Genomic DNA, 21,765 nt, shown 5'->3' on the forward strand with positions numbered 1-21,765 from the left:
GGAGGAGGCGATAGGAAGGTGGTGGAGGTGGAGTGGGTGAACCCATCCTTGCTGCTGCCCCTAGCCAGAGAGTCCAGGTGAGTTGTGGCCTCTTTCTTCCCTGCAAAGTCTCTGCTCAGCATCCAAGTCCATCCCCTGGAGCCCATATTCCATGCCAGCCTTTTCCCCACCTGCCCCTCCACTGGAGCCTCCTCGGAGCTGCCAGTGGCTCAGGTTGGGGTGGACCCATGTGGGGCCTGCTCCTCTGTTCTGTACGGACTAGTGTGGGTTCCAAGCATTTTAAAAATGTGACCCACATCCTAAAAAGGGTTTCAACATCAATGATTTTCTGTAACAGCAAAAGGCCAGTAATGCCTTTGTAGCTGCAGCTTTTGAAACTTCTCCTGTAGATTTCCTTACACATCTTCCTTTTAGACTCAGAAAAATAGGACTGTGCATCTTGGCAAGAGTAGTTTAGCTATTGTTCAAACATTCCAGTTATCCTGTGTTCTTTTAGCAAGGAGATGCGGGCTGGAAAATGTTAAAAATAGCATCAACAAACAACAAAACCCTGTTGCAAACATACCTGGAGTGTTTCCTAAAAGGGGGTGGAGAGCACTGTGTTTGTGCAATAGCCTGGGTAACTTTCCAGCCCAATGCCATGAACTTTTTACAAAGATCAGTCCCAACACCCTCTACCTTTGGGTCATTTTCATGTATGGCTTTTGAATGCTTCATGATTCCCTTGATCTCCTTTGCCTCCTAAGAGAGCAGGAACCGACTTTGTGCGTGGTAAGGAGGAAGTTGATTAAATCTAAGAAAAATGCTACAAGACAGTTTTAGGGTTTAATGAGAGAGGGGAGATTCATAAGCCCCAAGGAAGAAGCAAAGAAGGCTTTCTGTCAGAGTGGCATTTTAGACAGTCTTGGGGGTTACTGCAGAGCAGGGGTCCCCAACCCCTGGAGCACGGACCAGTACTGTCCCATGGCCCGTTGGGAATGGGGCACACAGCAGGAGGTGAGCTTGAATGCAATGTGTTTGAATCACCCCCAAACCATCCTCCACCCCTGGGTCTGTAGAAAAATTGTCTTCCATGAAACTGATTCCTGGTGCCAAAAAGGTTGGGGGCCACTGATGCAGAGAACCCTGGAGGTCTGAGCTAGTTGCTCAGACCCTACAGTGGGAGCTCGGCTGGACCTGAGTAGAGAGCTGGGGAAACAAGTTAAGAGCAGAGACTATAGGACTAAATTTAGCTAAAAAGAAAAGGGTGCACTTTATCCCATAAACTTTGGTTTACTGTTGGTCCTGTTTGACATGATGGGAATCACATTTTAGGCAAACCAGTCTGCCCTTGCTATGAGAGTGCAGGCCTGTGGAGAGAGCATTGAGATGGAGGCCGTCTCTGAGGGCGCCCAGGGCTACGGAGCACCAGCGTTCCGCTGGGGTCATCAGCTGGTCCTTGACCAGGGTGTGGACCTGTCTGAGCTCCCTGGGGAGTAACAATCCTTTTCTCACTGGGATGAATTGAGGAGTAAATGAAGTAATGAGTATAGAGCACAAAACACAGCGACCTCCACCTAGTCTTGGTCCCCTTTGCTTTGCTTTGCTCTGTAGAGCACGGTCCACGAGTTTTGGGGCTTGGCCATGGGAGCCCTAGGCCACATTGATTTTGAGGGCATAAGTGCCACTGTCCTGCTGAAAGCTGAGCTTGTGAGCCAACAATCCAAAATAGACCACTAAGGGAGGGATTAGGAAAAGACAACTGGATGTGAGTGTCCACTCAGGTGCCAGCTTCTGAGACACCTGCTGCCTTTAAACCGTATGATGCCTCAAACAAAGTGGGACGGTCGCAGGTTTTCTGATCAATGTGTGGTGCTGTCTTTGTCCTCTCATCTCTCCTAGCGGGCACAGTCCGAATCCCTGAGCGACCTGACCTGCACCCCCGAGGAGGAGGAATCAGATGAGAAGCCGTTACTCACCCTCAGCTCAGGGGAGAAACCCAGTGCTGGGCAGCAGGATGTGGTCCTGGATAGAGGCCCTGAGCCCAGGGGACCAGCCACCATGCTGACACCTGGGGGGGCCCGTGCCAGACGGGCACGCCTGCAGCACTGCCTGGCACTCAGTGCCAGTGCTGAGGAGGAGAGCTCCCCTGGGGACACCTCCAGCCGCCCAGCTACCCCAGAGGTCACGGAGCCTGTGTCAGGCCCAGCCCCCTGCTTGGAGTTTCCACTTCTGCCAGAAGGCTCCCCGCACCCTGATCCCAACAGCAGAAATCAGAGGGAGGAGCTGTCCCTTGAAAGCACATGTCCACTATCTGAGGACATAGCTGATGAGGTGGTCTGTGCTTCTGGAGATGCTGAGACTTTCTTATCGCCCTGCATCCCTGAGGAAGACATGACACCTCCTGGGACCAACCCCACCATCGTCTTGGAGACCTCCTCTGGTCTAGACGGGCCAGACCACAGTACACAGAAGGAGGCGGAGCTGACACCGGCAGTGCCCAGTCCCGAGGGAGCAGAGACAGAATGTTCTGAGGACCACACCCCAAGCCCCCCAGCCCCCAAGAGCTGCTTAAAGCACAAGGCACTGGTGGCAAGCAGGAGCCTCAGCGTGTCCCCAACCCCACCCACCTCGGAATCCTCTCTAGAGGAGCCCACCCCTTGTGCCCTGGACAAAGAAGCCACCCCCCAAAATCCCTCTGGGGCTGAAGAAGCCGAGTCCCCACAGGGAGGGCCTGAAAGGGAGGCACCGGAGCATAAAATAGGGAGGGGAGGCAGTGAGCCACGGGGTGTGAAGAAGTTCTCTGTGTCCTCTGGCCGGGCATGGCCACGCACAGGCCACAGAGGACGGCTGGGGCACCCTGGTCCTGTGGGCCCCGCTGCTGTCCCTTCCACTATCCGGCTGCCCCTACTGAGGAGCAGCCTGGCCTGGAGGAGCGAGGCTGCCCTCGATGACCTCCAGGTGCCTCCGGAATGCCAGAACCAAAAACTGGATCCTCAGGAGCTGCCTTCACCAGCTGAGTGTGGCTCTCAGGACTCAGAGAACAGGGTGGCCAGCCAGGCTGGGTCAGAGAGGAACCCCCAGGATGTGGTAATCACATCGGTCACAAGAGACCCCTGCCCTGCTGCCCAGGAGCCGCTCACATGTGGGGACAGAAGCCCCTTCCCCATCAAGCTCCGGTCCACGTCTCTCTCTCTCAAACACAGAGATGTGTCCTTGCCAGAAGTGAAAGGAATCAAGAGGTATAGTGCTGAGGTCAGGCTAGAAAAAGGAGGACCAACTCTGCTCTCAAAAGATGACAAGTGTCATGTGGGGATGGCCCCCAGTATTCGGGGGGCCAGGTCTTCCAATGACCAGGGAAAGGGGAAGGCCCGGTCATCTGAGCAGCTGGGCTCCAAGCCACCCCTGCCCAGGAAGCCGCTTCTGCAAACCCTTACCCTCCCCTACCTGCCTTCGTCCCCTGATGTCAGCCCCGGAGAGCTGGAGAAGGCCGTGCCACCCCCAGGCCCCAGAAAGGAGAGTCGGACAGTGGAGAAAAGGTTGCCCCACCGGGAAGCTGGTAAGAGCTCCAGCCCTGTAGTGGGCTGGCCTGAGCATGTTTGGAAAGGGTGGGACAGTGGGAAATCACATTAGCGGGAATAGCTTGCTGGACATCCACCAAGTGTATAAACACTTGGGTGAAAACCTTATTGTAGGAGAATGGGAAGAAAATGTCAAAATTTCTCATGGTACCACTCATGTGTTTGATTAAGATTTAGGAGTGGAGATTAGAGAAGGGGCAACAAACGCCAGGATTTTGTGTAAGTTCAGAGAAGTCAAGAAATTGCCCACAGCCATTTTGCAGGGCATTTTTTCCTAAGAGGACGTGGGCCCCTCTGTAGAGCGCTCACGTGCTGCTTCCACTGTTCACCTCGGGAGGTCGGTGAGGCCCAGAGTCTGGGAACAGGTGCTCTGGTTGGTGGAGGCTTTGCCAGGGCCTATGCTCTTCTTGGTTGTAACGGAAGCATTTGGCTCCTCTTGTCACTTAGTGTCTTGACCTTTACCCCCAAGGAAGTGTTTCCCCAGTTTAGTAATTAGGTTCTCAGGGCCCAGTGTCATACAGGAAGTACCCTGTGTATTGGAGTCACAGCCTTTGTCAAGTGTGAGCCCTCAGAGGGTGGGCATTAGTTAGCTTCCTGTCCCGAAAGGGAGATGGTGTGAGGGTGAGGGCAGAATACAAGAATCTTCTAAAGCAACTGTCTTCTAAAACGACCACTGACAAAATCTGTGACTTTTCTAAATCTTTGACCAATTTGTCACTTTTCAGTTACAGTGTTTCAGATGAATGAACAGTCTGTTGGAAATGGGTGTTTGCAGTGGAGCTGGAGAGTCTTTGGTTGGTTGTTTCTCTCATCAGTGGAAATCAGTGTGCTGGAGAACGGAGCTGCACAAAGCAGTCGTGTGCATTTTTAATGAGGACCTGGGGCAGGGGTGCGGGGCGGGTAATTTTTCAGGGTAAATTTTATTTTTTAAAAAAACAAAAGTTTTAGGATATTCTAAGTCCAGGACTCCACTTAAGCACTGCATTGCAAGACAAAAGAAAATAGAACCCAAGTTATTCTCCTAAGGGCCCCACACCCTAAAAGCAGGATGAGAACACACACAGGAAGAAGAAAATAGCTCACACAAAGCAAGCCGAAGACAGGTTCAAAACCATTCTAACCCTTTTTGTCTCCCTCTTCTTTGGGAGTTAGTATGAGTGCAGTGTACAAAGTGCTTCGAGGTCCAAAGGTGACACCCAAGGAGCAGGCAGTGCCAGGGAGAAGGGCCAGAAAAAGGAAATGGCCCCCGAAGAGCGAGTGTGGCCTTCCTCTCCTGCCCCCTGGCTCCACTGGGATATTTTAATGTTGCTGCCGCCACCACATCAGGACCATCAGTGAGGGATCTGGGGAAGGTCCAAGCCATAGCTGAGTATCCACTCTGTCAGTTTCCAGCGAGGTTACTGAGGCTGTTGTGCAATGATTCAAAAGCCTTTGATTGAAACAGGGAGAAAGGAGGGGACTTGCTCTTTGCAGATAAAACCCAGACATCAGCACCATCCACCTTCACGACCCAAGACTGAAAATGGCCCTCAGAGGCTTGCTGCATGAGTAGAATGTAAAAGCAACATGCTCGTGTTTGCAGTAGGAGCTGGGGAGGAAGCTTCAGAGAGCTGTGCTTGGCACGTTAAACACTCATAACTTCCTGTGCCGTCAGAGTTGGGCTCTGTTCACTGTCAAATGCCTGGGTGGGTCAGCAGTTAGAGGCCCTGGGCTTTTTATAAAATGCAATATAGTGTTTATTTATTAACAGCCTTGCTTAAATAGAAGAGAATTGTCTTTTCCATCTATGTGTATTAACATTCTCTGAGCCACAGAGATAACCAATTTAAATGAATTCCAGAGCGAAAAAATCTAGGTTATGAGCATCGATGGTGATTTTCATTTCAGTGCAAAGAGGAGGGAAAGAATTACTCACAATCTTTTGGGAACTGACCCTCCCAAAGAGGGTGGCATTTGAGGGACAAGTGCTAGGACAGGCTGTGGCTACTGCCTGGTCCCCCAGGACCCTGGGGTGCAGGGCTGCCTCATGCAGACCAGAGCAGGGTCCCAGGATCTGTGCTGCTGGCCCCCGCCAGTAAAGCCGCCTCAATGCCATTCCCAGACATTGGATCCACTTGAAATTTAGCTCATTATTATTACTGCTACTGTCATCTTTATCCCTCACAAGTTAGCTGAAGACAATTTAGTTTGTATAAAACATACAAATCAGGAAAGTTTAATAACAGTATTGCTCAGTTTTCCAGAAAGTTCTAATTATCTTGCAGGGGCAGACACTTTACCCAGAGCTCCCAATGGGCTGCTACCTTCTCCCTCCCTTTACCAGGGGTACATATCATCAAGTCAGGTATTGAGGTGTCCCAGACAGGTACACAGTTCTGCCTCAGGGGCTAAAGCTGCTTTATGCCCCCAGCACTCCTGCTTACTCTTTCTCCTCCCCTCCACACACCATCTTCCTTCTTTGAAGGCCTGCAAAACTCCTCAGCAAAGGCAGCTGGGAGAATTCAATTGCAGTTGCAATAAACAGGAGCCCAGCTTGCCAAGTGGACTGGGCCTCACAGGGCCATTCTGAGGTGGCGACTACAAGCCTGGTGCCATGTTTGTGCTCATCTACCACAGGACACCTGTTGGTGGTGCCTGGCAGGCGGGTGGCCCAGGGTCATCAGACTTGTTCACGTGTGCAGGATGTTGCCGTCCTCCTGTTAGGCTAGCTCAGCCCAGAGTCTAAATTACAGCTTCCTGTGCACAGGATTAAAATGAGAACAAAGCAGGCGGAGATTCTCTTATAGAAAAATGGCAACATATGGAAAGTATGTAGAAAAAATAATCACTCATGAGTCCACTCTCTAGGTGTTATTCCTGTTGGATTTCCTTCTAGTCTTTTTGTGTGCGTGTGTGTGTGTGTGTGTGTGTGTGTGCATATGTGTAGTTTATTTTCTACATAGTTGTGGTGACATGGTAGATGCTCTGGACAAGTTGCCACCCCCACCTGGGGCCCCACCAGCAGCCTCAGCCTCTGGTCCAGCCCATTCCATCTAGCCTGGACAGGTGACATGGGGACACAGTCAGGTTTCTTACCCTCTTTTACTAAATTCTCAGGCTCACTCCTTCATGCATTTGTTCTTTCAACAGAAATGTCATGCACCCCTGCCACACGCACAACACAGTGCCACCCCCGAAGGAAAGCACAAGGACCTGGCCCTCACAGAGGGGGCAAGTGGCAGCTGGATGTCATGGGGGAGTGTTAGATGCCCATCTTGTCTTTGGTTGGCAGGGACATTTTCCAGAGGAAATGAACTCAAAGAGACAGTCACTTAATGACAGTTACTTCAGTGTATTGAAATAACTTCAATTTCAATGTATTGAATCAATGAGGCTCGTTTGAGTAGAGTACAAGGGGGATGAGTATTTTTGGTGTCATGCTAAAAATATATTCATATGTCTTGAATTCTTTTTTTATTTTTTATTTAATTCTTATTCAAGTACAGTTTTCTGTTTTATATTCCCTGCCCTGCCCCCCCCAGTGCTCCCCACCTCCCTCCCATTTCCACCCCCCACCTTAATTATTGTCCATGTGTCCTTTATACTTATTCATGTGAGTCCCTCCCCTTTTCCCCTATGATTCTCTCCTCTCTTCTCTCTGGACCCTGTCAGCCTGTTCCATATTTGAGTGTGATTGGTCATTGAATTCTTAAAGAAAACCAACCTTGGTCATACCTACCTTTCTTTCTACCTTATCCTTCCCTTCACAGTCCCTTCCTGAGCAAGTGTGGTCAACCCTCTGGCCTCCGTTCCCCATCTTTGCTGTGCTCCTCAAACCACAAATGTCGCCCTGCCCCCCCTCACAGGACATGACACATCATGGATTCCCATCTGTTTCCTGATGTCCGCTCTCCCCTTGACTCTCGCGGCCACAGCAGCCAGCCCCTAACCATCTGTGGATGACCCCGACTTGACATCTCAACATTCATAATTCAGTGTATCAACCCCTCACCCACCCCAGACCATTGCCCTTCTCAGTACCCCCATTTATCCAGGTACACAAGCCAGAGACCTCAGAGTCATTAAAAATATTTTTTAACATGGGATATACTAAAAGGCCAAAAAATTAAAGGAAAAATTGCCTTGTAATTCTCCTTAAACAATGACATAAAAAGGGACTTGCACTTCTGCTTGAGGTGGAGTAAATACACTCCACTTTGCCCCCCCCCCCACACACACACACACACGGATACAGTTTAAATCCAGGACCCAATGCAGGCAGTGCATGCCAGCAGGTGAAGGGCTGGCGGGGAGATGAGGGCACTAGAGATGACTGTACCGGTCCATTTCATCTCTGTGTATTCACCTGATCATTTCTCTAGGATTGATGCTTAACACTGGGTGTTCTGGTTCATAGAGCATGTGCAGTTTTAAATTAACAGAAAACTAACTTCAGATGGCCCTCCATGAAGTTGGGCCTGGATCACACTTCTCTGAGCAGGACAGAGACTCTCTCTGCCCTCTCATCTCAACAGTCATCACTCAGCATTGAAATAGATGGATAGCACCAAATGTTGTCCATCTCTTAAGTTGTTTTTCAGTCTGATGGATGCAGATGGCTTGCTGTGTTTTACACCTTGGTTGGAAAGTCCTGGTCATCCTAATCCTAATACTAATACTAAATATCTTTGTCCTCCCCAGTCGTGTCCCCATGTCAGCCTTCACCACCTTTAACCTGACTTCGACAGCACCTCCTCCCCCAGCTGTCTCGTCTCAGCCTCTTCCCAAGTCATGGGTCTAACGTGGAGCTTCCTCTTTAAAAAAAAACAACTCTCAGCACTATTTTGTGACATATGTAGAATAAAATTTAAACTCTGAGGTGAGATATCTAAGGCGTTTGAGATTTGGGCCAGAGTCAACAGTTCTGCCCTCCTGAGTTTGCCTGCCCCGACTTCATTCCCTCTGCATCTCCAGCCCCGCCCCGCCACCAGCTCCCCTCTGCATGCTGCACACACCCTTGCTATCTCCTCGCGCACTGCACCTTGCTCCTGACTTTGAGCTCCCTGAAAATAGCAGGGTTTGTTTTCTCTGCCAAGGACCTGTGCCTGGGAGGCCTGTCCTTTGGTGGGTGGCCCTTGTCTGTGCTCTGATGACCAGGTGCAATGACAGGGAAGGAAGCTAGCAGGGCAGTGGCCTGGGTAGTGAGATGGTAGAGCCTGGGTTTAGAGATTTTGCTCCCAGATCCACTTCCAGATGCTGCGAGATTCTGATCTGGTATGTTTCTTAACCTGTGAGTCTCAACGTCCTCCTTTGTCAAATGAAATTAGTATTAGGGCAGCAAAAGCTTTTTAATGTGGTACAGTTTCATACAGTCCAGTCCCATTGTCCTAAGATGTACCAAGATATCATCCTCCAGGTTGCATAGAATAGTGTGTAGGAGTGGGATTCTCCTGGTACTGGTTCCGACGAAGGCTCCAGTGTGTAGAGAGTGTGTGTGCGGACTGTTGGGGGAGTCATGAACCACCACCCACCACCACACATGGGTCCTGAGAGGGGAGAGGAAGAAAGGGGCTTTGCAAAATGGTCTGAGAGCACAGCTGCAGTTCTGTGAGGCCCCAGCTCAGTGGGGCAGCACCCGGGGACCTCCCTCATGCTGTCTGCAGGGGAAGGAGGGGAGGCTTCACTGATACTTCTTGGAGAGCTAGACTGTCCACCACCAGGGTCCACACAGCCAGCCAGTGCTCCCTGAGCCCTACCTCATGGAGAGGGCAAAGGCCACCAGGGCACAGGAGCTGGGGGAACACTGAGTCACAGCCGAAGAAGCACAGTGGTGGAGGGGAATCCCAAAGTTTCAGACTTTGCTTGGCCCAGGCAGGACAAAGTCCACTGAGAGCCCTGCCTATCCTCTGCCACCTCCCCTCCTGCCGAGACCCATGGCCCTGGGGAAGGGAGTCCCCATCCCAGCTCAGACACCTGCACAGTGGGGACAGGAGATTTGAAGCTGACTTGGCCCAAAGGCTACGTGCTGTTCTGCAGTGACCACAGTAGCTGCTAGGACCTGAGAGTGACCAGGAAGCTGCTGCAAATCTTCCAGTTCCTACCTTGGGCAGGGGACTGTCAGAGATCAGGATGGAGCTATGCTCTGTTCTGTCTAGAACCTGTGGGCCCATAGTCAGTTCCTGCAGGGTACAGCCCACTTCCTAGGGTGCAGATCAGCAGTGTCCCCCGCCATCCACCAGCCGCATTGGTGCCACTTCAGTGGACGTTCAGCCCTTTGTCTAGGGCAGCTATGAGCCTCGTGTGGAGACTGAAGCCCTCTGTACAGTTATCCTGGGGCTCGGCACAGTGGGAGAAAAGTAGGTTGGAAGAGGGCAGCCAGTGTCTTCATGACAAGTGTATGAGCAGCCCTGACAGGGGCCCCTCTGAGGAGGGCAGAGGAGGCCAGAAAGCCTGAGAGGAGAGGTCAGAGATGAGGACTGAGGGCACCAGCATGGCAGCCCTGGGAGTGGATGTCCAGATGCAAGGCAGGGAGCCCAGCTGTTCTCCAGGAGAGCTCATAAGCCGGGTTCACAGGCATTTCGTGTTGGTCAGAAAGGGGACACCATGGGCTCTCCCTCAAGGCTCCCTCAGGCTGGAAACTTGGAAGGCTCCGCAGGTGAGTTTAACGCGTGTCTAGCACTGAGAAACCTGTTCTAGGGCAGCACTTAATAAACTTACAGAGCTCATTAACATGAAGATTCTGATGCAGTAGGTCTGGGATGAGGACACATTTACAGTTTACATGTAAACAGGGGGGAATTTAAATTAAATTTAAAAATTCAGTTGCTCTCTCACACTGGCTGTGTGTCCAGAGCTCAGAACTGGCATGTGAGTAGCAGCAGCACAGACAGCTGCCCCCCCCCCCGTTGTGGGAAGTTCTGCTGAACAGCACTGGTTAGGTCATCCTCTGCTCCAGAGCTGTCATTAGCAAGAACTAGTTCTCTGAGACTCTGTCAGGCTTGTGCTGTTCCCAAAAGTGTCCTTGGTGTCAGAGTCCCGTAGTCTTTCCCCTGTTTGTCCCTGTGTCCATCTCCAATATCAGCTTCCCATGATTAAGGTCTGCAGCGGATTTACCTATGACTCACACACATGGGTGGTAAGTGGGTAGCTAATGACAGCAATAGCTAAAGTATATATTTAGCACTTACTGAGTGCCAAGTGTCACGTCACATGCTTTACAGTTTGATTCCCAACAACAGCCCTTTCATAAATGGGAGAGCTGAGGAACTTGCCCAAAGGTACGCAGTGGGTATGCTATGGGAGGAGCCAGGGAGACCCCTGCAACCATGCCCTCCTGGTGGTAGCAGTCACACACACCACAGTGCGCAGGGCAGCCCCTCAACTGAGAATCGCCCAGCCCACAATCTCAGTAGTGCCAAGGTTGACTGACTGTTGTTCACTGGTCAGTGGTGGGTGATATGCAGAGGGAATGGTGTGTAGGCAAGTTGTAATGTAGTGGGTGAAGAGTGGAAATCAAAAGCCTGTGTTCCAATGCCCCTTTGTTACATGTCAGCCGTGTATCCCTGAACGAGTCCTGTACTTCATGAGACACTGTCTTCCTGTTCCTGAAATGGGGCTGAATATATCCTTACATTGCAAAGAGAGTTGTGTGGGTCATTGTGAACGTGATACTGCTCTGAAAATCAAGACCAAATAAACCTTATCTGTTGGCATTTCTTTGGTCAGGAGAAATCTCCCCATTCATGTCGCAGCAGGGGAGGGGCTCAGGTGTACTGGAGTAGGGAAATTCAAGTCTGTGGGGGATGACCATCCCTTGAACTCATGACATTCTCCAATGGCCGCTTGAGACAGCTCTTGAAGGGCTCCAGCTGTCCCTGGAGCTCCACCAGAAATCCAAGGCAGGGTGTTTGTGTACATTTTGAATTGTAAGAGGGGGCCACGTAATATAATAGTTTCACTACTTTCTCTCTTTTGCCTGCTGTAGCTCAAAATTATTTTCAAATAACAGTGCCTTTCCAACTCTGTATACTTAAAAGTTCCCATTATATCACCTGACAGGTAATGGAGACCAGCGAACTTTGTACTCGAATGGACTTTGGTCATTGTTTTCTGCTGAGGCTGTACTGGTTGTACACACAGTAGTGGTTGAACAAATGGACTTTCAACCATCTCCTCAATCACAACTTTGGGCCCCTGAGCCTGTCGCAGCCTCTGCTGTGAGATGTGGTCGTTGGGCTGGAGAACTCTGGGGTATCTGCCAGCCTTTGCATTCTACGAGCTGGGCCACGGCACCTGAGGTCAAGCTGTGGTCAAGGCAGCTGACCCTTGGGGCATGCCAGTAAACATACCTGCATGTGACCAGCCCCACACATCCCAATACAGGTGTGATTCATGCATTGATTTTTCACGCTTATGATTCACACACCGAACACACCAATCAAAAAAAAATGAGACCAGTACCCAGAGGCCCCTCCCATGCCCCCTTCTGGTGGGCTCTGGAACTCATCGTGGATCATGGACCGTGGACCCCACTATTCGTAATTGCTCTTGCAGGAAAGCATGTGTGTGGTGCATTGGACAGACGTGTTAGGTTAGCATGATCCTTTCTCTCTGTGGTCTCAGTGTCTACCACAGGGCCTGGTGCCTGATGGGTTCTTATTAAGTACAGTCAGTTTCTTGACTTGCAGTAGCTATGCTCTATAATGTCACTGCAGATGCTGATTTGGCAGATACTGAACCATTGCTCCTGGGGAGATACAGGGTGGGGTTCCTGCAAGCTTCTGATCTCATCCTTTTTGCCAGCTGATCTGTACATAACCTTATTGCTCTGCGCATGTCTGCAAATGACCATGAAGGATCACAAGGACCGATTTGGGGGTTTCAAATACATTTTAGCAAGTAGGAAAACCCCCAAATACAGAGTTTTCAAACACCAAGGACCAACTGTATTTGTTGAATTGGTGAAGGCAGGAACAGTGCTAAATTTAATCTGGAGGTGGAACTGGAGCACAGCTCCATTATGTATCATTACAAAGAAGAGCGTGCTCTGTGAGAAGCCCTGGCTCAGCCTCAAAATACTCAGCATGGCTTTGAGATAAATGCTTGCACAAGTGCTAAAGCTGCCAGGTTCTGTGGTGAGATCACAGCCTGGCCCTGGGCAGCACCCTCGAAGGGCCACTGCAGACTGCCAGCATATATTGATCAGGAGCTGTCTCTGTAAGGCAAAACTGACAATAGATCAATAATTGCATAAAGAAAACAACCTGGACTTTCACACAGGAAGTCAGTTGTAAATGCTCAGTGTGGGTGAGGCCCTCCCCAGCCCAGTGATCCCCTAGTGCCTGTGTACACACCTTGTCAGCTCCATGTAAATCAGGGCCTGGCAGAGGACCTGGGAACGGGACAGAAACAGGCAGATGCCCTGTCACCAAAACACCGAGGCACCGCTCTGGCTTCAGCTGGTGTGGATGATGCACCCATGTCAGATCGGAAATCACAGAGAGCATAGTCGGGTCTGTCCTTCCACGGAGAATGCTTTGAAGGGCTGGGAATGAGCTGTCGCAATGTGTTTTAAGATAACAGCATAACAGAAATAGATTGGAAGGAGTCTGCCAAAGTATTAACACAGTGCTGCTGGTTGTTGACTTACAGAAAACTTTTTCTCCTTCTTTACGTGTTTATCTGCTCCTTGAGTATGTATAATGTGCATGAGTACTTTTGTAAACAAGGAAGATTTTTCATGACAGGAAAAGGGTTCTTAAAAATAGCTGCTTCAAAACTGGCAGCATGTACCAAGTTGTTAAGAGGTGCAAGAATCCTGCTGTCCTGCTGTGTTAGCTTAGGGCAGAGCATCTACTTTACTTTCTTAGCCAAAGAGCAAGAAGTCCCAGCAGTTTATACAGCACAGCTTACGCCTCTCACTCAGGAGACAGGTCTGGACAACTCTCAGCCTGCAGACTCACCGTTGTGTCCTGCCTGCCATGCGGGTTGTCTCCCACCGTTAGAGTCCCACCATCTCTTCTGCCACTGGACATTATAGGAGTTTTTGTGAATGACAGAGACACTACCTTAAGGCTGAATTTTAATAGGTACCAAAAGAGAACAGAGAAAAAAGAACCATCACCAATCGGTAAGTCAAAATTAAACAGTAAGAGGCATCTCTCACAGAGGGGTGGTTCAGTATCTAGAAATGGCTTGACATAAGGGTTTCTGAATGGCTAAATTTAGCTCTTCCTGAATACAAATGACTTGGTTAGCATTGTGTATTGAGGCAGAAAGAGGCAAACAAAGTGTTTTCAACTCCTTTTATTTAATCAGGTGCCACATCTATGTTATCTGGAATTAATGACATTTTGAATATGTTTGATCTCAGAAGCTATTTTGTGGTAGAACCTTGACCTTGGATGTTCCTGTAGAATTGACACAGTGAAAGGTTTTTGGCCCCTGAAATTTGCGTTATCTTTCCCTTCACCTGCACACACCATGTAACCCTTGCCTCTGCCTGCTGTGGGGGCCAGGTTCAGGGTGTGGGGGTACAGAGCAGAGTGGCCACTAAGGCCTTCTGCCACAGAGCAGGATGGCTCATCACCCAGCTGCTCTGCCTTTGCCCACCTGGACAGGGATGTACCTGTAGGTTACCTGAGGCTCCAGGTGGAATCTCAGGCCTTTCTGAATCATGGTTGGAAGCTGTCTTTTTTCCCTTTCCCCTGGTGTGTGGACCCTGTCTACCACCTGTGCCCTGTGCCCTATCCCCATGGGGCTTTGAAAGGGTCCAGAGGCTATCAGGGTCCCTCTGGCCTACTTGCACTCCTGACAAGGAGAAAGTGGAAAAGGAGGGTATAGAAAACCAGGAAAGACAATCACTCAGGGTAAAGAGTGGTGGAACCAAAAAAGGGAGAAAGTCCAAACAACCTGGACTTTCACACAGGAAGTCAGTTGTAAATGCTCAGTGTGGGTGTGGCCCTCCCCAGCCTGGTTGGTAAAAGATCCTGGCCATGTGCCTGGTCCAGCACTGGCAGATGCTGCCATCGCAGGTAGCTTGTCCTGCACTTACACGGTGTGACCCAGCTGTGGCCCAGCTGTGGCCCGTACTCGTGGGTCTGCCCGTGGACACAGACATGTGGGCGCACACTCCCTCGTAGACAGGCGATGCACCAGCCACCCTTCTCTGCTCACAGTGAAATCTGCCAGCACACCCTTGGTGGAAAGAAAGAACCCCACCAGCTCTTACCACACTGAATGTAGTTGCCTTGTTGACAAGACTGCCATTCCCATGAGCGGACTGGAAGGCAGAAGAATATGATTTGCCTCAGGTGTGAGATGTGAGCCTTGAACACAGTCCCTGGCCTTGGTGTGCCTTTGGGGTCCCCAGCCTCATTCTAGGGCCTCCTCTCACCACAGTCCCCAGGAGCACTGCAGTCTCCCATTCCAAAGAACTTTTCCCAGTCAGTTTTAAATACTCTTTTGTTGACTGAGGTAATGAGTCTCAGTCTATAGTCAAATCCTTCTGTCCAGTCTGCCCATGGTGAGATGAAGGTGCCTGAGCAGCACGCACTGGGGGCCGCTGAGAGGACAGAATGGCCCCACATCTTGGGCCAGGGGAGAGCAGAGGGCACGACTGGCGACTTCACCGAGTGTGAAGAAGAGATCAGAGAAGTGAATTAAGCTTTTTAAGAAAAGTCCAGGAACTAAGAAATGAGTATGAAAACTCTGTGAATGAGGGATTGATAACAAGGAGTGAGAAATGCAGACTTTGTAAAATGTGCCACCACCCAACCTATCTTTTGTGTGCCAGGGCCTCTGAAAAAGCAATAAAATGTAAAATTATGTCATAAATGGGCTACTACTACAACAAGACCTGATATGTAACGCATGTCATGTGTTAAATAGATAAGACATTCTAATGACCAAAAGCATGTGTCCCTGGGGTAGACGGTCAGCTAGCAGACATGTGTTAGTACTAACCACTAGGGCAGATGTCAGAGTTACAGAAGAAATGGGAGAGGGGGAGATTGTCAACCTGGGGAACCAAAGCAGGCTGCATGGAGGAGCTGGCCTCTGGGAAGGGCTTCGGTGGATGGGAAGAGGTGATTCAGGAACAGGGCATTTAATCCCATGCCAGCTCTCTGGGCTGTGACCATGGCCTCCCTCCTCAGCTCCCCACTGAGATGTGCCCCTGGATAAGCCCCTCAAAGCTCCCTGTGTGGACAGGAGGAAGGCCAGAAGGCCCTTTCTTTGGCATGCTTTTTTGGCAGGCCTGCAAGCCACCCTGCCTCTGCCCCCTCCACCTGGGAGGCCTTTCTTGCCTCTCTGCTCAGCTCAGGTGTGCCGTCCTCCAGGCCCCAGCCCAAGGCAGAACCCTCAAAGCCTTCCACTGGCGTTAGGCCCTGTGTCTACATGGAACTTCACAAACTAGCATTTCCAGTTTCCACCATGGTTATTTGTTGGCACTTAGTCTCTCCCACTAGATTTTGAGTTTTGTGAGGAAACGATGTGTTTCTTTTTTTTCACCTTAGCATTTAACACAATCCTTGCTCATAGCAAACAGTGGATCAGTAGTTGGGTGGATGGAATAGATGGATGGAAGGCAGGAAAGAAGGGGAATAGAAATGTTGGGCTGTGTCTAAGACTGAAAAATGGGGCTGTATTATACATTTGAAAGTAATCTGAGCAAATCTGAGTATTGAAATCAGGAGTGGAACAGAGAGACGTTTTTGGAAGAAGAGAGCCAGGCTGGGGGTCGGAAATAAGGAAGAATTTCTGGGTTTAGGAGTAAGAGTCTGGCAAGGACCCAGAGAGGGAACACCCAAGGAGGACAAGCTTCCCAAGAGAGATTGTGTGGTCACATCAGAGCTGCTGGGGGCAAAGTGAGTTGAGAATGGGGCAAGACATCGGTATTTGTGGTTCAGTGGCTGGGCAGATAGCACAGTGTTTATGGCACGGCTGAGTTAGGAATTAGCTGAAGAGACACAGGCAGAGGCCATATGAGTTTAGGGTAAAGGGGAATGGAGAGCTGGGGCTTCATGTGAATGATGAGCCTCAGTGGAGACATTTTTTCTTTGAACTGTAGGAGACCCAAGCATCATACAAAGCAACAGGGAAGAAGTCAGTGGCCAGGAAGAGCCCGAAGAGGCAGGAAGGGACAAGGGATGAGTCAAAGAGACAGAGCAGGGTTTTCAGGGAGCAGCCAGGAGAAAGTCAGGAGCCATTCCCAGCTGCCCAGGCCAAGGAGAGGTCAGTGTGCAAAGCCCTGGGCTGTTCTCTGCTCTGATGTGAGACAGAGGCTCTGAGAGCAGTGGCAGCCATCCCTTGTCTCTCCTGGGTGACCAAGGGACTGCGAGAAAAGTGCTCCGGGTTGAACTGAAGGCAGAAGCATAAACAAATAGAGTCATACCCCATACTCACCAGAGCAAGGGCTGGCATATTTCAGAACACAAAGAATGGCGGTGATGCTAACTCCTCATCTGCTGTGAGGCAGACACTGCCTTTGCCTGGACGACTAGGGTGCCCACTGTAGGAGGCCAACGAAAGGGTGGGAGCTGGGTGCATGGAGAGGATGCTGTCTTTGTTCTGTGTGGTGGAGGCAGGTATTCAGAGGGGCTGGCTGGGGGGAGCACTTGATTCTAGTGTACTTTGGAGAGAACTTACTTTTGAACCTGCAAGAGGCCATTTATTTCATCTGTAGTTTTCCTTGAAAAAATCAAATAAAATTGCTTCTTTTTTCTGTTGATGCAAGTAATAGCTTCTCATTGTACAAAAATATGAAAATGCAGAAGAGTTAAAGGGGGGGTACAGGAGACTACCTCCGTCTTACTACCCAAGATCAGCATGTGACCGTGGGAGAGAATTCAGCAAAACGTTATGGTTTTAAAGGCGCCATTCCTATTCTCTCTAGAGCATTGAGGGAGACAGCTGTGGCCATTTTCGGTGTCATTTTTTATAAATGAAGGACATGCTTACAATTTTTAAAAGAAAAGAGGAAAATAATGTACCTACAACTTCCAAGCAAATCAGGAAGTATGTACTAGTCCAAAACGAGAGGCTGATATTAAAGAAATCTTATCTATTTGTGCACTTACTTTTATGTCATTCCAGAAAATGTCCCATAGGAGGAAGCTGGCCCTAAAGTGTATGTATAGGAGCACTTGTGGCTCAGACTAGAGGAGCATAATTTCCCTGGTGAATCTTCAAATGAGAAAACAAAGCCCCCTAAAGAAAAGTAATAGCCTCCCCAGAGAGGTTCCCAGACATCAATCCCCTTCCCACTCCCCCCTGTTAGCCTTGCCCCCACACAGTGTCCTCCGTGTGGAAGCAGCAAAAGTGAGGCTGAGGAGGGAGTAGGACTGTTTTGACAACCTTTTGTCTCTACCCACAGAGAAGGGGCTGCCTCCCACGGCAACGGGGCCTGGAGCGGAGGGCCAGCCTGGGCCACCCTGGATCACCATCACTCCACAAAAGTGGCGAGGAGCCCCGGAGCAGCCACCCCACCAGGAGGACAAGCATGGGGCCCAGCCCCTGAAGTCTGAAATAGGAAAGCCAGCCAAGGCACCTGAAAGAACCCAGGTGCTTAGAGCCAACCCTTCCTGTCTCTGTAGATGCAGGAGAGAGCAGCCAGCTGGGGCTGGGGGCTGAGACTGCGTGAGACCACACACCCTGCATGGTCTTTACATAGCCCAGGGCCTGTGCTGATAGCTGCTGTCTGCCTTTGGGGTGTGCTGGCTTTTAGGGAGGCAGAGAAGCAGGTGGATCCCTTAGGTGCTGGAGACAGCTCTCTGCTCTCTGCTTCCTAGGCAACACAGCATCTGGAGAAATGGAACAGGGTTAAAATAACTTCTCAGTTAGATACAGCAACTATATCAAAAGCTTTGTCTCAATTCCTTGTGCAGTGATGAACCAGCCCCACTTTTGCTGTTGCACAGGTTGCCTGCCCGGTCTCCTTACTTCCCACCCAGGGCTGCAGGGCTGGAGCCCAGAGTTCCATTTTGCAGTCTGGACTGTAAACAACTTTTTCAAACACAGACAGCTGTGCTTCGAAGCAAGCTGAGAATCATGGTGTTTTTGTTCTCCCTGCTGGCCACCATGGTGCATCCACAGGGTGTTTCCTCTGTCCAGGGAGGTGAGCCAGAGCAGTAGGGTCTGCTTCCCTTCAGTCTAACCCGAAGCTCACCTGTCGCCTTGCCTGAAAACCTACAGATTCAGAGAATTTATAAAACAAATATCAACCAGTGGTCAGGTGTGGGGCCTCTATGAGTATACCAAGTATCATAAAAACCTCAACAGTATTTCCAAACGCAATTCATTTTGACTTTCAAATGGGATCCCCACTGGCCAACATCTGGGACTGAGCCCAGGGGCCAGGGCAGAAACCAGGATGCCTGTGTGTGCCCAGGAGAAGCCCACGCTAGTCTGAGTACCTGCCTGTGCTCGGAAGGCTGGACATCAGCAAGAGCATGAGAGCAGAGCTCCCCCAAGAAAGCACCAGCCTCATGATTCCTGCTGGCAGAGAGACCTTGGGTGGCTTCTTGCCCTGGGTTCTGCTTGTACCCATGTGAACTTCAGGTGACAGTGCAGCATGTGTCTGTCCTTTCTCAATAGGAACCCATGAAGCAGGCCGACTTTGTCCGCAGCAAGTCTTTCCTGATGGCCCCAGCTAAGCCCACTGTGGACAGAAGGCAGGGGACCAAGCTCCGCCTCCAGGAGGGGCTACAGAGAGGGATCTCTTTGTCCCATCAGAACTTGGGTATGAAACCTGTGAATAGTCCCAAACACTCTGAAATATGTTTCTGGGGTGGGTCTTGCAGGTTTGGTTTGGTTTGTTTTTTTTCTAAATTACTTGACACATTGATTTGTTAAAACAGCTTCTAGTTATTATTTCCATGCTATGAAACTCACCTGTTTTAGGTATACAATACAGTGGGTATTGATGGGCAATGCATACATACTTACTGAGTTGTACACCCATCACAATCCAGTTTTAGAGCCCTAAAAAGCAACCGTGTGCGCCTTCTAAAGTCATTCACCATTCCCCACCCCAGCTCTAGGAAGCCACGAATCTACTCTCTGTCTCTCTCTGTTACCTTTCTTAGACATTTCTTATAAATAGAATCATAAAATATGTGTTCTTTTGTATCTGGCTTCTTTCACTGAGCATAATGTTTCTAGATTCATCTCTGTCATTGCATTTATCAGTAATTTTTAAATTTCTTCATGGCAAAATGCACATAACAAAACTTACCATCCTAATCATTTTTAAGGGTGTGGCTCAGCAGTGTTAAGAATATTCACACTTATACAGCCAGTCTTCTTATCATATAAATTATGTGCCTAAATCTTCTTTAAATTTTTGCACATTAAGGATTTTGTATTTGAGACCACAGTTAAGACCTTGAAGCATATTTTAAAGAAATTCAAGAAGCTTAAGTGAAAATTTAAACTCGTTGCTATGTTTCTGTTTGTTTTGTCACCTTACCAGCAGCTCAGTCCGCAGTAATGACAGAGAAGGAGTTACACCAGCTGAAGAGGGCAAGTTACGCCAGTGCAGATCAGCCCTCCTGGATGGAACTTGCCAGAAAGAAATCTCAAGCTTGGAGTGACATGCCCCAAATCATAAAATAGGTTGACAATGTGCTGATAAAAAATGTCCACCACCTTGACGAGTCACTTAGTGAAAAAGTGTCACTAAAGGCAAACAAACTGAAACTTAAGAGTGGTTTTTATCTTCAGGTTATGGGAGGGCAAGGTTCTGGAAGAACAAACCAAGCAAACAAGGAAGACAGACACACAGCCACAGTCCGGGCCAGCAGATCCTGAAAACAAGAACACCATTGAGAAGGGCCAGGAACAAGGCCCCGTGTCCAAAGGTATGAATGCGAGTCTTTCAGAACCCCTTGATCAAAGAGGCCCCAACTAGGAAGAAAAAGGAAACGAAACGTGGATGCATAACTAGGACAGAGAGAACGTGTGTCTGCGCCTCCGCCTAAGACCAGGTTGTGTCTCTGGTCTGCGTCCTGCTGTGGATCCTGTCTCCTCCACTCATGTTCACTCTTGGGCGTGATGTTTGTGGTCAGCGGGGACACTGTTTCCAAGAGCAGCTGTAAAAGTCAGTTTTTCTGGAGATACTCTACGAAGGAGCAGAAAGGACACAGCAGGGCACATCAATTCATAGACTGTTTCCAAAACTAATTTTTAAACTTTTCCACTAGGCATCTGTGTCCTGAACCATTGCACAATACATTGCCTGTTCAATAAAAGGTTTCAAACATGCTTCTGTCATTTGTGTAAAAGTTATTTCTACTCACATGTAGAGAATGTCCTCCGGCACTGAGTTAATGAAAAGTAGAGTTTCACTTAATATATATCTCATTTAAAATCTCAATTGGGTTGATTTTGGAATTTGTGTTTTTCTTAGAGTTTCCCCCACCGATAAAATTATGGTGTTTATTTTGTAGAACTGAGAAGCTAATACAGTTTTTTTCTCTTCTCATCTATTTGGTATAACATGAAAAATATGACATTTCCCAAAATGTTACAATTCCTTAACATCTAATTGATCTAACCTGCATATTTCCGTTAAAAACTAGGTTTTCGATGAGTTAGCCAGATGACCCATGAATGCAGAAGGCGGGCAAGCCAGCAGAGGAAGAGCATGTGTTTGGGGATCTCAGAATCATGTCTCTGTTATATAATACCTCTATTTTAAAAAACATTTCCAATTTATTTCTTTTAACAAGCTAATCCCCCTGGGAATATGTATATAGCCAAGGACATTTAACCATCGAAATCAGTAAGACCTCACATATGATTTTACATATGCTAAGTTCTGGTACTTATATTGCATTTTTCATCTTTATGACTAATTTATTTTTTTTTAGCTATTAGAACTACACGATTTAACCAGGTCTACCTTTATTTAAAATGCCTTGGGATAGTTTTTTTCCCAACCAAATTGATTTATTAATTGCACTGTCTCAGAGAGCATCGATACTGAATGCCATGGCGAATGTACTCTGAACAAGTACCCCATCCACCTAGTCTTGCTCCAAAAGCTTAGACATGAAAAGATTTAACTCGAAAAACAATTCATGCTGGCTACTATTACTCCAAACCATTTCTCCCTAAAACTACAGGGACTGTCTCCAGCTCAAGTGAAGCTGCCAATTTGAGAAAAATGAGGTTTCCTCATCCACACTGAGGAGACAACATTCATCTCCTTCACGGGAGGGAAATC

The 21,765-nt window shown here is 49.0% G+C and overlaps 1 protein-coding gene across 3 annotated transcripts in view; it reads left to right on the forward strand.

Annotated features, from left to right (window-relative positions):
• The window catches only part of CRACDL (CRACD like), a 124,855-nt gene extending 104,054 nt beyond the window's left edge, over positions 1-20,801 (forward strand). For 2 of the 3 annotated variants that reach the window (XM_037056803.1, XM_037056801.1), the window contains exons 7-10: positions 1,882-3,538; positions 17,914-18,101; positions 19,134-19,278; positions 20,011-20,801. In XM_037056803.1, coding sequence (XP_036912698.1) covers positions 1,882-3,538; positions 17,914-18,101; positions 19,134-19,278; positions 20,011-20,153 — 2,133 coding nt within the window. In that variant the 3' untranslated portion in view covers positions 20,154-20,801. The remainder of the gene's footprint in view (positions 1-1,881; positions 3,539-17,913; positions 18,102-19,133; positions 19,279-20,010) is intronic. The other variant, XM_037056802.1, reaches the window with a different exon arrangement.
• Positions 20,802-21,765: the final 964 nt, after the last annotated feature.

This window comes from Sturnira hondurensis, unplaced genomic scaffold (assembly GCF_014824575.4).
Source record: "Sturnira hondurensis isolate 20B ecotype Veracruz unplaced genomic scaffold, ASM1482457v3 Scaffold0009178, whole genome shotgun sequence".
In the NCBI taxonomy this organism is placed as follows: Eukaryota; Metazoa; Chordata; class Mammalia; order Chiroptera; family Phyllostomidae; genus Sturnira; species Sturnira hondurensis.